Source organism: Aptenodytes forsteri, unplaced genomic scaffold, assembly GCF_000699145.1.
Source record: "Aptenodytes forsteri isolate BGI_AS27 unplaced genomic scaffold, ASM69914v1 Scaffold1, whole genome shotgun sequence".
Classification (NCBI taxonomy): Eukaryota; Metazoa; Chordata; class Aves; order Sphenisciformes; family Spheniscidae; genus Aptenodytes; species Aptenodytes forsteri.
In genome coordinates this window covers 2,362,744-2,380,241 of record NW_008795035.1, presented here as the reverse complement: position 1 = coordinate 2,380,241, position 17,498 = coordinate 2,362,744, and the positions used below count along the sequence as shown (strand labels likewise).

The following is a 17,498-nucleotide window of genomic DNA, read 5'->3' as shown; positions in this document are numbered from 1 at the left end:
GAACCAGAGCGCAGCTGGAAACCTGGATCGAGCTCCAGTAGAGGCTTCATACGGGCGTACATCACGTATTTGCAAATTCAGCGCATCTTCTCGGTGTGTCACATGGGCAGCCCCGACGCCGTACTGCTCCCTACCACCGCATGCCGGTTACTTTGGCGTCTTATATTTAACTCAGGAGGCTGAAAGTCACCTACAGACACCCGCTCTCCCTCAACACCACGCATATCAACATGTGCCTGCAATGAAAATGGAAGGACACCCGCGTGCGCCGCCGGCCGCCTCTGCAAGTCCCCTGTAAGGCTGATGAGAGGATGTCCCTGTGCCTTCTTCACAGAGCTAGGACAGGCAAGCAGAGCTCTTCCTCTATTGTAATCCCAGCAACAATACACCTAAAACTAGCTTCACTAATAACGAAATTAGACACTCAGTACATTGGAATATTTTATTTTGACTTTACATGCGGTGTTAAAAACCCAAAGAACGTATTATTTACACATCCACAATACAAGTTTACAAGATATCTATACATGTTAAAGTACTCTATAGTATAGAGCAGCTTCATTTAAGGGTTACTTTTTTTATGCCGTACCATTAAAAAAGATACAATCTGCGTTTACCTTTGCACAAATGGATAAAGCATCTTTTATTATTAAATTAACAGAATAAGGACTAGGTTGAATGTTAGAAATTTCAACATAAATACTGAGAGAACTCACATTACCATCTACAAGGCAGCACAATGTTACAGGAGGTTATCAGGGTTCACATACATTTATCTTTCGGTTTCACACAAGTCTGTATTAATTAATATTTGTAAAGTGAATTCCGATCAGTTTGTGTCTTTTGACAACAGAGTACATTTTTAATAGTTATTAATCTGTAGTGTTTTAGTTGCAAGACAGAAGTGTTTAGGAAGAGAGATCATTGATTTTTGGATCCAGAGGTCTCAAGAAATAAATGTCCCTTACAGCTTTACAAGAGAAAAATGACTACTTCTATCCTTCATTCTTTGTTCTGTAACAGAGATCCAGTTTTCAGTGACTAACCTTTTCTCCCCTTCGAACACATCACATACATCTCCACCGTCTCTGAAACCCATTGCAGTTATTTGTCCCGCTAATTCATGAATATTCCCCTGCCATGGTTATTTCTATAGTTATGTTCAATAAACAATGTGGTAGTGTGCAGTTTGCAAGCTAAAATAGCCATCTGTGTTGAACGTCAGCTGCAAGTGGATACTGTAAACCCCACTAAATAGCTTACACAACTTTAGCAGGTGTTGCATTACCCTAGAAACCTCATTTGATTTCACATTATAACTGTTTGATCCTTCAGAGAGCTGGAGTGGAATGTTTATCACGGTAAGGTGATTTAATGCTGCTGTCTTCTTGGATTGTAGGCTGCCTTTAGTTACCATTAATTATTCTTGCTTTTTATCTTTTTTCTTTTTTTGGGGTGCTGTTGAGAGGTTTTACAACTGGCACTCGGGAGATATGTGCTATAGTGAGAACACTTGACAGATTTATTTTTTTTTTTTTTAGTACTTTTATCATTTGCATGAATAAGGCACAAAATGCACAGATTCAGGTAAACTCACACATAATATTTACAGAATATTGTCATTACCTGCATGACTTTGGAAAAAAAACCTTACATTACACAACAAAAACAAATTGATTGCACTACTGTTGAGTTTTCACAGACTGCTTCTGCCAGGCCAATTAATGTTTCTTCTTTTTTTATTGACAAGAGTCTATCAGCGTGTAGGGCATTATTAAATGCAACAAAAACGTAACCTTCTCTAGTTACACAGGCCTTTGCCAAGTGAATTGATCATTAGCTGCCCTCAATGAGAAGTACAGGGGCTCAAGTTCACAGCGTCCGGGTACTGGATGGAGGCACTGTGGAAACACAGTAGAACTCCCCCGTTCCAGCCCAAAACACTAGATTTGAAATGCACAGCTCTGAATCAATAGCAGCACAACAGAGTTAGGAGGAATTAAACGTATCCGCGCTCGTTCACTGGGTGACTATTTGATCGAGGCGTTACCATTCGGAAGGCTGGCAGAGATGCGCAGTTCATCCTTGGCTGTCTCCAAACTGAACCCCATGGGCTGCAGAAGGCAGTCTCATCTGTTTGTTCAGTCATGCTCAATGTAAACAATTCCATAGCATAAAAGATGCAATGGGAATCTAAGTACATCCTAGTGTGTACAGTACACACGCACATCCACACACACGCACAGCTTTATCCGTGGCACAAACAAAATGCCACACATATGGAGAGAAAAAAATAATAATGCTACAGTTGGGCCAGAGACTGAATTCCAGCAAATTGATTATTAACCCAGATATTCATTGAGACATTACCATTTTCTGACATTTGTGCAAGAGGCAAGGTGAATGCATACATATTAAAATGTTCACATTTAATGGGAAGGACCACGCTTAATGGCAGTCTAAAATGGAACCCATTTTTCAAGTATTTGCTTACTGATTCTTTTTCCCAATAACTTTTTTTTAGCTATCTAGAACAGTAAAGTAGCCCCCACCCCATTGTGCTACATGTCTCCTTAGCTCCAAACAAAAGAAATGTAATGACCAGCACTTTCCTTTGTTTTTTGTGTTTGCTCTTAGCAAGTACACGAAGTCTTGCTATAGCTACACGTGGCAAGACACAGATGTTGCTGAAGTAAAAGACAGTTTCTTTGGCCACTTTGTTCTCTTTAATAACAAGCAAGTCTCTGTCTTACGTGTCTACCACAACATCATCTCACAACCTGTACAGGTCAACGCCACACTCATTTTTAGCACAGACATGTCCTAGTAACTGTATTTGTTCAGTGGTCTGACTGAAGTTGTCTGAGGAACGAATGAGGGTTTTGGTGGCACGTCGGGTTTTAAGGAGGGTGTCCTCTTTATTCCTGTACGAGGAAGGGTGCCGTTGCTCGTGTAACTGCTTTGCCTGGACAAGGAAGGCTGGAGGTGAACGCTGACAGGCGTCCCTTGCATGTAGTCCATCTTTGTGCCTGCCGTGGGAGGCATGTACCCCCCACGATTAATACTAGGCTGTCTGGATAACAAAACACCATTTGGTGAGTTTAAGTTTTTAGGAAGGGCAGATATTGAATGCCTTTGTGAAGAATTTTTGTGATAACCTCTCTGCCTTTCCAAAGAGGTCATTGGTACTGCGGGAGTGGTGGGAACGTCCACTCGTTTTGTGGGGCTGTTTCTCGGAAGAGTTGATGGAGGAGAGTATAAAGACGCCTCCCTGTTGGGAACCTTAGGTGGGATCTCAGACATATTTCCCATTGGATCCAGCATTAAAGTCTGGTGGGCCACTTGAATATCTCCCATAATTGCTTTGGGATTACTAGTAGTTTCATTTAAGTGTTTCAGAAAATCATTCAGCGTGTTCCTGGAATCAACAGATCTCCTGTGGTCTCTTTTGCTAGATGGTTTTGTAAGTGGATGATCAATATGTTGCATCTTTTTGTCTGCCTTGTGCGCATTAGAATTTGAGAACGATGTATTGTAATCATGGGTAGCATTGGGAAGAACGATAGCACTAGGAATATGTCCATGACTTAGAGGAGAGTGGGGCGGAGGACTGGAAGGAAAAAACTGAGGGCTTTTTAGTGGGGTTTCCTTTCGTGAAGCGCTGAGGTTACTATGCGCTTTGTCCGACTGACTTTTCATAGCCTGCAGAGTCTTTTGTTGAAGAACTGGTGTAGATTCAGGAGTTGGAAGCGCAGCTAATTCCGGAGGCTGGCCCCGGTGGTCCATCATCATGGACTTCGTATCACCGTTTGGTGGCAACTCCTTTCTGCTAGTCAACAGGTTTGTGTAAAGTTTGGGTGAATCAATGTTTTGTTGATACTCCTTGACGGGACTATCAAACAGCCCATTCAGTTTAGCAAAGCTCCCACTGGAGTCAGTACAGGACTGAGCCGATTCTGCATCTTTGTGTATTTTTCTGGATTTCCGCACAAATATATCCCGGTAACAGTAAACGGCCACTCCCGCAATAAAGGCTCCCAGGACAAAAGCAGCAAAGACACAAGTGATTAGGACATTCATATGTACCATTTGGTTGGACTCTCCTGATTGTACTTCCCACCTTACACCTGCAAAAGACATGCAGTATATCATAAATCTACATGTACTTCATACCATTACATTTCAGAAGAAGGTAGCCTCCCTCATCAAGTGTCTGTAAGCGCTCTGTGTCTAGTGCTAGTGTAACTCAGTTGGATCCTGCAATCCACAGCACTGGTGAATGCAAGTAATTTTATAAATAAAAATGACTGTGTGAGCATTGATCAGTCTAAATGAAGACTGTCCATTTTCTTTGATAATGGGGAATGCTCGTCAAAGCTTCTCTCTCATACTACGTTCGGTTTAGCCTGTCCCCAAATTTCCTTTAAGGCTCACAAATAGGGGCCTGTATGTTATCAACATTAATGATTTCTGCTGGAAAATTGAGGTGAGAAGGTGCTACTGGGCCAGACAGCAATTAATAACTCATGGATGGATTTCGCTCTCAATTTTCTGCCCAACTCATAAATCAGTATCAAAAAAGAGACAGGATTATGCAAAGGTTGTGTAAAACTGTATAATTTACATACTGCATTGTTATAACTACGTTACTGTAAGATGGTGCAAAACTTGTGAACTCATACACCCATCGGTTGCAAGCCTTGGAGTGGCACACCTTGCATTATGCAAGTGTACTATTTTTGAAGCTCAAGGTTATGTCATTCTATTAAAACACTAATTTTTCTTTTCTTTAGTCAATAATGAACATAAATACTTGCACAACATTAAAAAAACAACTTGCAAGGTTAAGTTATTAGAGAATGTTAAAATTTAGAAAACTTTTAGCTTAGACCAAGAAGTTGAATATTGGATTAGTTTTTTATTTGTGTATTAACAAGCTCCCTTTGTTTTTTGAGATTTTTAAAGCAACCACAGACATCTTGCAGCTAAGACAATGTTAGTTTTTAATGAAAGTAATTCTGTTAACTATCCCAAGGGATGTTAAAATGAAAGAGCAAGAGGGAAGGAAGAGATTGACTTTTGTTAGAGGCAAGGCCTTTGAACATTGTTAATGTTCAGGGTTATAGGTTTTAATGGCACTGTGCAGAAGAAGAAAGAAAACATGAGTAAAATTCACTTAATAGCTATGACACAAAATGTGATTCAGAACCAAGAGCAAATGATAACAAAAACTTAAAGCAAAACGGAAAATAATTGCAACAAATTAAAATGACAAATGCACTGCCATAATGGCTGATAGGAAACCTGATATGTTTTGGTGAATGGTAATAAAACACAAATGGGTTTTGGCTGGTGAGATTTTCAGTAAATACAGAATTGTGCAAACATGTCTGTCACCTGGCTATTCTGTGTACTGATGAAGACTTGTGTTAAATCTTGGTTTTGGGATTGGAAGCTTCTCGGTTCTTTGGTTGACTGTAATAGTCCTACTGAGTTAAAGCCTTTGTTGCCGTAGGAGCCTAATCAAAGGTACACTTAGCTGAAAGAATGGCTACAGAAAGATGAATTACATGCAGAATACGTTTCTTTTTGTGTTTGGCTTAAAACCTGTGTGTGTCTCTCCATGTACTGAGATCATCTGTGAACTGATGCTCATATCCAGAGAATGAAAATTCAGCTCATCCTTGCTCAGATCTGACCCACGTTCTTCAGAAACGTGCTGCAGGCAGAGTTTGGGATATGCCCCATTTAACGCATGGATCTGTCATGGAGCTGTGCTTTGTTTTCTGTTCCCCCCCCCCCCTCAACCAAACAAAAAAAACCAAACCCAAAAACATTAAGCTCTTGTAAGCAACCATTCAAGAGGACTAACAGTCGTATCCAAACTAGACTGGTTTGAAAACAACCACCAGAGGTGCAGGTAAGTCTTGAATGTAATTTTTTCTAATGCATCCAGAACTCCCACTGATTTTAACGGAAGCTTTGGGGCACCCCAGGAATAAAAGGCTGAGCTTATTATCTGTGCTTGCCATTATAAGCTCTAAGCAGCACTTTGTACACCGGATAAGTAGGTATGAAAAACATGATTGCACTGTCTGCATATTCACAGGAAATGGGTGTAAAATATAGCCCAACAATCACGGCTGTTACATTTAAGCCTTAGACAATGCTGAGACTATCAGGTTTCCATTCAGCTGCAATGTATTCCCTGGTAAGGCCTTACCCTTTGGGACACCTGATAATGGATCAGAATAATCAGAAGTGTTTGGGTCATCTTGAACTACAAATTTCCGAGAGCCAGTCACTTTAGGTTTCCAGGAACCAATCACTTTAGGTGATATAACTGGGATACTTGCCATTGTGGTAATGGAAGCTGAGGAGAACTCCATGTCTGTGGTGGCAAACAGATTTTTATTAATGTGTATTACAGTCAGGCTTTCCTCACTGTTTCATGGCGCATCTAAGCTATAGCTGGAGACAGTATTTAATGGGAGTTACACGTCAGAGCAAAATGTGACCCCCTACACTCTGCAGAAGTACAGGGGGCTGATTAAAATCAATTGGTTCAAAACTTTAGGTACGAAAAAAATACATTAAAACATCAACAGCTGCTAGCCAAAAAGCCAGAGAAGTCAAACACGAAAGCAGTGCAAAAGTTAAAGTAAGCAACTGGTGGAGGTGAAAAGCACAACTTATTCCACTTAATTGCTATATTCTTCACTGGAGACAACATACTTGGCTGCCTTTTAAACATCTTCAAAAAAAAAGAAGTTACTTGGAAAGATACACACTCATGACAGGTTACGCCTGAGAAACCAGATCAGCTCCATTAGTGCTATTATGGTATACCAGGAACTGCTGAATGAGGCATTTCTACAGGTGGGGGTGAAAGGAATGTTTTTAACCTCTATTTTGTAATGGTTCCTAAGGAACAGCGTTGCATAGATTCTGGCTCCTCTGCAGTACATTTGCTGAGCAGAACCACCATAGCCTACGTGAGGAGGAAACACATCAAATTGGGTTTACAATCCAAAGTCTGCTTTGCACACTCAAGTATTTTGTGTTCACTGTCCCGGTAGGTTTAGGCAGGAACGTCTATGGCTCGAGATCTGACTGAGAAATGTACTTCAAAGGCACACTCATTCAGGACTTGAAAATAAGGTTCAGTCATATCCGTGTCCTAACGTAGCCCTTTGAAAATTCAGTTGATAAAGCAAAGACTCATGCAAGCAAGGTAGCATTTCCATGTAACACCGTTTTGTTTTGTTTTGCTTTCCTAAGCGAGACTCTAACTTACATTATGGGTAAATATATCTGGAAAATATTCATCTCAAACATTGCTTCTTGTCAAGTTACCGAAGTGCAAATATATCATCAGAAACCAAAACACAAAATAATGTTCTTGTTGCACTCTTAAAAATTTAACGTACAAGTCGATTATTTTCGTATTTGTCAATCAGAAATGTGCCCTTGGTTTGAAAGCAGAGACCAAGGGCCGGGAGCAAAGACTGGGAAATAAAGGCTTGGTCTTGCTCCTGTTGTCAGGAGTCAACACAGGTTCTGCTTTTGAGTTCAGCAGAGGAACACGGGGTCCTGTCTTCCCGAACACCAGGGGCTGACGGTGAACACACTATTAGAAAAATCACTGAAGGAGAGAAGGATGTGAAAGTCCATCTGACAACAGTGCACAAAGTTTTTTTCTAAGCCACCTTTGTCTACACAGGTCCTCATTCAGCTACACAGTTTGTGATGTTAAATTTTTTCCATTAGCACAAACTACTTAAAACATTTCAAAAATATAGAAATACACATTCTAGAAGATGTGTATTTGTGCAAAAAGCTTGCTGGGAAAGAAGGAAAAGAGGAAAGGAGAGGTAAGGAGGAAGATGATGAAATTCTGCCATTCATCTACTAGAGATGACCAATAGGGGCATTCACAAATGCATGGCTGGGGATAAAGAGTAAAGCTTAGTGGACTTTCGTGCAGTGAAGATGTCATCTATGTTAATCAGGCTCTTTAATAAAAGATGTCTCAATAAATAATGAGCTGTTAACATGCGGCTACACAGGGTGAAGTGCTGAGTGAGAAGAGTCTCACTATCTTTACCATCAGTGGGAACATGAGTAAAAGCACAAAAATGGAGGATTGCCAACTGTGCAAAAGGAAGGAAAAAAGGGCTGAAAATGCTGAACTGAAGGAAAGTAAAGGTCATTAATTCAAAAAAATTAAAAAAAACTAACCAGATGTTGGGTCGCCAAATATTTTGTAATCTGGTGTAGCTGTAGTAGGCAAAATTTCTAAAAGAATTAAAGGAACAAGTAATCAGTAAAAAGTAACAAAAAGAAAGCAAAAGATCTCAAACCTGAGTAATGGAAAATAAAAACTAAAATATTACTGGTTACGAAAAAGAAATTCTTCAATACTTTGCTGTTGACCCCAAACAGTTGTAAACCGGTGAAGGAAAGACAAAACTCTGCCACCCAGGACCAAAAAGCTCAGCTTTGTGAACATTCACAGTAACACCAGGTGATGTGGTCATCGCGTTACTGAAAAGCTCATCATCAATTTAACATCCATAGTGAGGTGTGGCCACAGACTACTGTTGAGACATTACAGACGAGCAGCAATGACTATGCCTTACCATGGCAGTCCCCAAGCTGCGCTGTGCTGCCGTATTCGACATCTTGCACATATCCTCCGGTGCTGTGGTTGTATGAAACAAACAAAGAGAACCTGCAATTAACAGTATTAGTAGGGAAACAAATGGTGACTTTTTTTTTTTTTCTGGAAGCAGCAAATGGAAACATAGACAAGAGCTGGTATATGGCCCAAAAAATTGTTTTACAAAACGCGCAAGTTAGTTACCGCCAGGCTTTAAAATTCTATAGACGTGCTTATGCCAGGAAATGAAAAAAAATCCCTTTTTTCAGCAACTTCATCATGTCGTCTACATTGGGCGTACTCTTGGTTTTAGATACAACTGTCCAATTATACTAGTTAAGGTTTCCACTGGCCTGCTACAAAGGCCTCTTTTTAAGATACAGCTGCTAATGCACTGTAAGTTACAGACTTGATTTGTGCAAAATGCCTCTGGTATGCATATGTATCACCCCAGCTCCAGCGTGGAGGCAAAATCTTACTCTCTTCCCACTGTGAATCCTGTGCTTTCGTATTTGCAATTGACCGTGCCCTGGCCGTGAGCACGCCTGGGAGGGGATACTGTGTGCTGTCCTCTCTGAGCTGCTCAGGTTTGCAGGCAGCAACTTCTTGCCTTCCTGCTTCCAACTGCTCTTCCTACAGGTCTGCTCGTCCTCCCCCACACATGTAAAACTCCCACTGAAAGCAAGTCTTCGCCTAGAGATTGCAGAATTAGGTCAGACTTCAGCATTCTGTTCTCTTACATAGACAGTACACCGAAAAACCATCCCCTCAAAAACGGAGATTTATTGAGTGCAAGGGAACAGGCACAGGGTATGAGCTCATGTGGTCTATAAAGTGTACGTAGAGATGCTGGGCTAATTTGAAAAGCAGTACTTACAGCATGCCTGGTGTCACTCTTCCACATGCCTCGTGGTCTAACCAGCCACAGTATGGGTCCCGTGAAGCAATACATGCCCTTGCAAGAGAAAAACCCCAAAAAATCATGCATTTTTTACTTCCTTGCCAAGAGATGTTGGTGCCCTTCCTTTAAGAGGGAGTTCAGGAACGGGGCCGTACTTTTTACATGACCCGTGACGCTCACACCGACTCAGAGGAATTCTAATGACGCAGCTGGAGAATGCCACAAACAGAGCATGGTGGTCTCTGTCCAGCTGAAGGGAAATGACTCTTCTGTCCTCCTCGCTCTCAGCATTACACCTGTTCAGCAAAAATAACAGGAGGCCATTATTTTAGTAACTGTAGTACTTTGTGCAGCGCTTACACTGCAAACATTTTATTTATTTATTGTCTGTGTAGATACTGAAAAGAGACTTCTTACATATATAAATGTAACTTACTACTCTTGGCTGAGTGATTTCTAAACAAACCTACGGGTTATCAAATGCCGGCTTCTGGCTCTTATTTACAGCTAGGTGACAATTTCGCTGAACTACGTAGGAAAAAAATCCAAATCCATTTTCTTTGTTCTCTCAGTCAGCATAAATATCTCGACAGAGCAGAACAGGAGTCCTGTATCGGATGCCTGTAGAGTCTAATCGGAATGCTTCCATTCCCAAATTCTTTGCGCCAGAATAAACAAGTTTAAAACGATTAGACATAGTTTATACATTATTGGTCACTCTTGAGAAACCCTCAAGATAAGCTCACGTCATTTCTTTTTAACAGCAGCAGATAGTTCTGACGTTTCATATTCAGGAAGAAGTGTATCTATTTGCAGAAGAATTAGACTGTATCACTAGAATTAGACTGTATCGCTGACGTCACTGGAGTGGAATTAGGTTGTTCACTCAACCCATGCAAAATGGCAAGTGACCAAATATTTTCAGGTTATTCAACATGAGGAACACTGAAATGACAAACAAGTGGTGATGTTGGTGATAATGAGTTGGTTTTCGGTTACCATAAATTTTTTTAGCTAGGTACCAAGGACTAGCTGAAGAGCTTAGGTGTTCTGGTAATACTTACTTTGCATGATTATATGCTTCGATCTCTTCCAGTAATACGCTGTCATTCAAAGAAAAAGGCCTGGTCTTTGCCAAGATTTTAAGCACTACTCCTGCTTCGGAGCCAACAAATATGACCGTGTAGTTCTGGTAGGGTCCAGCAGCGTGGTCTACAGCAATTGCTGTCAATCTGTACCTATCAAGACCAAAAGGCGTACCATTAACAGCGCGTTTTCTTGTTTTCCTTTTCACGTGCGTTACTTTTGAACGGTGTCATACCTGACACGTGTTTTGGTAAACCAGGGCTCCTCAATGACTGAGGGAACAGCTGAATCCATCAAAGGATGAGATTTGATGAAGGAGAGTGTTTCGTCTGGGAAATCAATGGAGGTTTTGTAAGCCTCTGCTAGGCCGTGTTTTGCACAGCAGCCAGGTCTGAAAGGAGAACAACATTGTTTTCGTCTTGGTATTTTAGTTAATGAGAGAAGGCAGCCTGCTAACGAGCATCCTTATGGCTGAAGAGTAAAACTCTGCTTTGCTTTTTACCCGACAAGACGCTCAAGAGTGCAGCTGATTTAAGGGCAATATTATGGCATCGTAAGAACCTTTTACCTTGGCTTTGGTACTTTGTCTTCAGGTACAGCTGTCCAAACAGAGTCAGGAGTCTTTTGTTCTTTAAATCTCCCTTTGAAGACTTTCTCAATGTCATCCATGCTGAAAGCACACACGGCTGAACCAGGGATGCTGTAAAATGAGAAAAATAGTTGCAAGAACTCAGACTACAATGGCACCAATCTCGGTGTAAGACAGAACCAGAGAACTACCTTTGATGTAAGGTTGCTCATCTCTCACCTGTTAAGCTGTGTGGTGAATACACCGACAACCGTGGGGACTCCATTGATTTCTATTATGTCTGTGATAGACTGCAGAACATCAAAGTAGAAGAATGAATCCCCGGGAACTGAGCAGTTGAGCCGAGCTTTCAGAAAGGATGTCCAATGTTTTTCCAGGACTCTTTGGGACCCCCCCATGTCATTTTTGCATATGCGTGCCACACGGGAATACACAGCCTGTGACGGGCAAAAAAAAAACCCAAGGAAAAGGGAGAAAGGCTTGAGAGATGCAAGGAAAGCTGTTAACACCAAAGATAATTTTGTTAACAGGAAGCTGCCATTTATCTGCACAGAAAGGATGAGAGCAAACAGTGTTTAGCTGGCAGTGCACAGGCATCTTAATGTATCACCAAGCAAATGCAACTCTGCAGCTTGTCCCCACCCTTTTTTCCCTTCAAAATCATATTGTTAGTGAGATTTAGAGACTTTAATTAACCATGTGTAAAGGATTTAATAATTTATTATAGAATATCCTTCCATGGTGAGGCATGAGTATTATACTCTGTACTGGCATGACTGAATTATTCAATATCCAGGGACATTAGAGAAACTTCTCTGAAACTCTTCTTTTGTGTTGTTTTCTTTTGTTTCTTTAATAAGCATGAAAAAACCCTCAGATTTTCCATTACTTGCCACGAGCGTTAAGGCAACAGCAGCACTAAGGCGACAGCAATACTAAAAGATACCTGTAGCGAGCTCGCCTGACAGCAAGGCTCAAAGAACAGAAACAACTTTTTGGTTGAAGAATGCACTGTTCTATTTCTCTTCCCGCCCCCCCCGTAAATTATAATGATGGGAAAACTGTGCAAACTTTGTACTAGTCCCTCCTTCATATTGCAGACTGTGCTTGTTTCTGATACTGTTTTAGGGTGATCTCATTCTGCTACGACTCATGGCTACCTGACAGCTCGCTGTGACAATACCTACCTTGCCTAAATTGTTGTGCTCTACAGCAATTTCTCGGAAGAAGAAATAAACGTAGTTCCCGTATTCTATGGCATGGAGGAAGTGCGGTTCTGTAAGAAAGAGCAAGGAGAAGGTTACTTCAAAGAACTACTCGATCGGCACACGACACTGACTACGCTGTGTGACTTGGCGGCTTCTCCACAGGTCCATACCAGCTAACATGAGCTCCAGCCTTCCAGATACTTTAGGATGTCCAAATATGGGTGCACTGGAGCTTAAATGAACTTGAAGTCTTCGATGTCGGCTAATGGACTGCAAAAAGGCCTCAGAGGAATTGCATTTCAGCTAAGGTATTTTGTTACTGCAGATTCATTCATTGATGTATTTAGCAAAAATTCTGCTTTATTTGTATTAAACTGCTTTCTTATTGTAATCATACCGTACTGAAAGCCGCATATACGCTGACGTTGTAGCATATGCGTAAAGCACGCTGGCTGCGAATTACTTGACCCTCTGTGCCAGAGAAATTACATTTGCCATGTGTATGGGAAAATACTCCCCCAAATTACCTTTTATCCATTTGGAATCATACTTTATTGTTCTTAGGGCAGATCCATCCCCCATGCTGCGATAAATAACAGCATCACTTGCCAGGAAATCTGCTACTGTTGCCGAATACAATTTTCCATCTAAAACGGAAGTTAAAAACGTGGTATTAAGAGGCCTTTAATATTCTACAGAATTCTGACTAGCCTGTACGTTTCCCCATTTCTTTACTGCCACTCTTCCCCAAGTTGCTGTAACCTACTTATTAACAGGTCAGCTTCTAATCCTTTGGAGGCCCTTTAAAAAATTTAAGAGCAGGGGCACCATGACACCTTTAGCCTTCCTGTGCTTGCTTTAAAAGCTCTCTGGCTCCTTTGGTGTCATTAATCATTTAGACTCATTACAGGCAAAAGTTCTTACCAGCAAAGAGGGCGACATTGGTTTGTCTGGCATCAAATGGGCATCTTGCCAAACCACTAATTTCCTCCCCATCATACTCTAAGGTATTCAGCTAGGGAAGAAAAATAAACGGGTGACAGTGTCATTTCTATTTTGTACACTGGCACAAAAGCATAACATTGTCTTTCCAGAAAACTTAATTCAGCACATTGGCTTCTGTCTGTTTTTCTTTCACCTTGAAGCACTCTCCAGTCACACTGGATGTATTTGCTACAGCATAATCAGTGCAAGGAAACCCAGTAACAGATTCATGACATTTTCAATATTCTTACCTGGTAGTATCTGCACATAGGGTTAAATGCATTTGTTCCACAGACAAACACCATCTCATCATTTCGTGGAACAAAGACTTTAATGAAGTTATGGCATTCATCCTGAAAAGACAGTAAGACATATTAATCACAGACTTCACATATATAATAAATATTAGTGTTGTTTTTCTATAATGTATGTGCTAAACTTACTTTATGTTTGCCTTTCATAGCACAGTTCTCTCTGTCCTGCTGCCTTGACCTCCATGTTAATTTCTGTTAAATCAAACCAGAAAAGAACACTGGATTTCCTTTCCACAAAAAAAAATCTTAAAGAAATTAAAACCAAAGAAAATACCTCTCCCTTGCCAGCACCTGTATCTACCCACCTTGCTTGGAGTAACTTCCGATTTTGGAACTTCATTTAAGTTTACAGTGTAAACTTGGTCCCTGTTTGCAAAAAGACACAAGTAAATTCATTAATTCATTTGCCTTATTTTCCGCAAAAAAAAATCTTAAAGAAATTAAAACCAAAGAAAATACCTCTCCCTTGCCAGCATATCTACCCACCTTGCTTGGAGTAACTTCCGATTTTGGAACTTCATTTAAGTTTACAGTGTACTTGGTCCCCCTGTTTGCAAAAAGACACAAGTAAATTCATGAATTAATTTGCCTTATTTTTGATAAGCTAAATTCATAATTTAATTTGCCTTATTTTTGATAAGCTAACTCTATTTTTAGAGTGTTTTGTTAGACCAGAAACTTCTATGAAATGCTTATGGATTTTCTGTGTTTAATACAAAGGGAAGAAGGTTGGTCATGGGCAACACAGGGTGGGTTTGATTTTTATTGGTGTGGTCCTTAGATAGCACCTACAGCGTCCAGCTATCCATCTCTGGAATTCCATTCTGTTGAAGACTAATCCGGACTGTAAATATTCAAGTGTGTTATCCTCACTTCCTACATCCCTGATGTGTCAGTCCAAGTTTAAAATGATCAGGAGAGGTTTTTATCGGGGCAGTAATATAAAAGAGGGAAGAGAGTATTTGATCATTGGTTTTAGCGTAACTACAGTAACTGCAGCCTTCAAATCCAATTTTCATGCACTGGCCATAGATACGGTATACTTCTCTGGGAAGTCCTCCCCCAATTCTAATTTTTATCATATTCTGCAGATTTTTCTAAATGAATTTTACACATTAATGCAAAACCAGAAGAGAAAAGAATTTTAATCTAATGAACTGAGTGAAGGAAAATTACCTGCCAGCGATATAAAGTGTGTCTCGAATTTTCAACATCAGTTGGAAGTCCAGTCTGTGCTGAGATTCATTGCCTGAAGGGCGTCCTCTAAATACTGGATATTGCCTTGAATCTGCAAGTAAAAATGGGCTACACCATCACTCAGGATTATAGAGCTAAAGAATCAATATATGGCATTGATTAGCTGTATATACTAGGTGTAGAAGGGTTTAAACTAAATTCCTTGAGTAATGTCTTGAATATAAATGAGAAAAAGATGGCTAATGTCAGCAAATGTTCTTTTTCCTGAAGTTATTGCTGTATTTCTGATTGCTTTTTTAAGAAAATGATTAAGTGTTCTATTAAAGATACAAAGCCAGTAAACACATTTCAATTTGAAAAAAACGAGGCTTGTACACTGGCACAAAAGCATAACATTGTCTTTCCAGAAAACTTAATTCAGCACATTGGCTTCTGTCTGTTTTTCTTTCACCTTGAAGCACTCTCCAGTCACACTGGATGTATTTGCTACAGCATAATCAGTGCAAGGAAACCCAGTAACAGATTCATGACATTTTCAATATTCTTACCTGGTAGTATCTGCACATAGGGTTAAATGCATTTGTTCCACAGACAAACACCATCTCATCATTTCGTGGAACAAAGACTTTAATGAAGTTATGGCATTCATCCTGAAAAGACAGTAAGACATATTAATCACAGACTTCACATATATAATAAATATTAGTGTTGTTTTTCTATAATGTATGTGCTAAACTTACTTTATGTTTGCCTTTCATAGCACAGTTCTCTCTGTCCTGCTGCCTTGACCTCCATGTTAATTTCTGTTAAATCAAACCAGAAAAGAACACTGGATTTCCTTTCCACAAAAAAAAATCTTAAAGAAATTAAAACCAAAGAAAATACCTCTCCCTTGCCAGCACCTGTATCTACCCACCTTGCTTGGAGTAACTTCCGATTTTGGAACTTCATTTAAGTTTACAGTGTAAACTTGGTCCCTGTTTGCAAAAAGACACAAGTAAATTCATGAATTAATTTGCCTTATTTTTGATAAGCTAACTCTATTTTTAGAGTGTTTTGTTAGACCAGAAACTTCTATGAAATGCTTATGGATTTTCTGTGTTTAATACAAAGGGAAGAAGGTTGGTCATGGGCAACACAGGGTGGGTTTGATTTTTATTGGTGTGGTCCTTAGATAGCACCTACAGCGTCCAGCTATCCATCTCTGGAATTCCATTCTGTTGAAGACTAATCCGGACTGTAAATATTCAAGTGTGTTATCCTCACTTCCTACATCCCTGATGTGTCAGTCCAAGTTTAAGATGATCAGGAGAGGTTTTTATCGGGGCAGTAATATAAAAGAGGGAAGAGAGTATTTGATCATTGGTTTTAGCATAACTACAGTAACTGCAGCCTTCAAATCCAATTTTCATGCACTGGCCATAGATACGGTATACTTCTCTGGGAAGTCCTCCCCCAATTCTAATTTTTATCATATTCTGCAGATTTTTCTAAATGAATTTTACACATTAATGCAAAACCAGAAGAGAAAAGAATTTTAATCTAATGAACTGAGTGAAGGAAAATTACCTGCCAGCGATATAAAGTGTGTCTCGAATTTTCAACATCAGTTGGAAGTCCAGTCTGTGCTGAGATTCATTGCCTGAAGGGCGTCCTCTAAATACTGGATATTGCCTTGAATCTGCAAGTAAAAATGGGCTACACCATCACTCAGGATTATAGAGCTAAAGAATCAATATATGGCATTGATTAGCTGTATATACTAGGTGTAGAAGGGTTTAAACTAAATTCCTTGAGTAATGTCTTGAATATAAATGAGAAAAAGATGGCTAATGTCAGCAAATGTTCTTTTTCCTGAAGTTATTGCTGTATTTCTGATTGCTTAAAATGAAAAATGATTAAGTGTTCTATTAAAGATACAAAGCCAGTAAACACATTTCAAAAAACGAGGCTTTTTTTTTTTTTTTTTAACTCCCCAAGAAAAAAAAACCCAACATTAAAACTTTCCCTCGCGTTTTTTTTTTTTTTTTAACTTCCCAAGGAAAAAAAACCCGACATTAAAACTTTTTCCCTAGCGGTTAGCACCATTTGCAGATTACTTACAGTGGTAGTCAACAATGTTAATAGGGTCCTCATCTTCAGGGAAGCTGACAGCTCGGCACTGGGACAGACTCATGAGCATCACGGAGGCACAAAGCAGAGGAAGCCTCATGGCTGGTGAAAGATGAGCACTACCTTTGTGGCAACACTGTTTAACTACCTGGAAGACAGGAACACGCCAGTGAGATTTTCAGCAGCACAGGACAGTAAACGTGACTTCCTACTGCAGAAGAAGGGTTTTTTCATTTGTATTTGAGCACTGGCAGCAGTGGACTACATTGGTGCTTAAGGAAGGCTCCTGTATGGATGTTGATGGAAAACTGCTCCGTGACATGTCCTTACTCAAAGCTGCTCTGAGACATATTGATGTTTGCTAATTTTTAGCTGGATTTACAGGCAATTCTGAAGAAGCTGATGACTGTCAGCCCATTTAATTCACGGGAATCACAAACAGAAC

General features: G+C 40.1%; 1 protein-coding gene across 7 annotated transcripts; it reads right to left on the bottom strand.

The window, feature by feature from the left end:
• Positions 1 to 428: 428 nt before the first annotated feature.
• On the bottom strand, positions 429 to 17,198 carry SEMA6D (semaphorin 6D). 7 transcript variants are annotated; one of them, XM_009276485.2, is made up of 18 exons: positions 17,045 to 17,198; positions 16,511 to 16,622; positions 15,858 to 15,918; positions 15,682 to 15,744; positions 15,490 to 15,591; positions 13,371 to 13,461; positions 12,974 to 13,093; positions 12,426 to 12,514; positions 11,458 to 11,675; positions 11,218 to 11,349; positions 10,885 to 11,040; positions 10,628 to 10,801; positions 9,719 to 9,859; positions 9,540 to 9,617; positions 8,643 to 8,734; positions 8,242 to 8,298; positions 6,224 to 6,391; positions 429 to 4,127 (listed from the first exon to the last, which is right to left on the bottom strand). In XM_009276485.2, the coding sequence occupies exons 1-18, from the start codon at positions 17,151 to 17,153 to the stop codon at positions 2,824 to 2,826; spliced, it is 3,267 nt and encodes a 1,088-aa protein (XP_009274760.1). In that variant the 5' UTR covers positions 17,154 to 17,198; the 3' UTR covers positions 429 to 2,823. The 7 variants fall into 7 exon arrangements, with proteins under 7 accessions (XP_009274760.1, XP_009274761.1, XP_009274762.1 ...); XM_009276486.2 differs by having other exon boundaries at positions 8,643 to 8,704; XM_009276487.2 differs by lacking the exon at positions 8,242 to 8,298 and having other exon boundaries at positions 8,643 to 8,704.
• Positions 17,199 to 17,498: the final 300 nt, after the last annotated feature.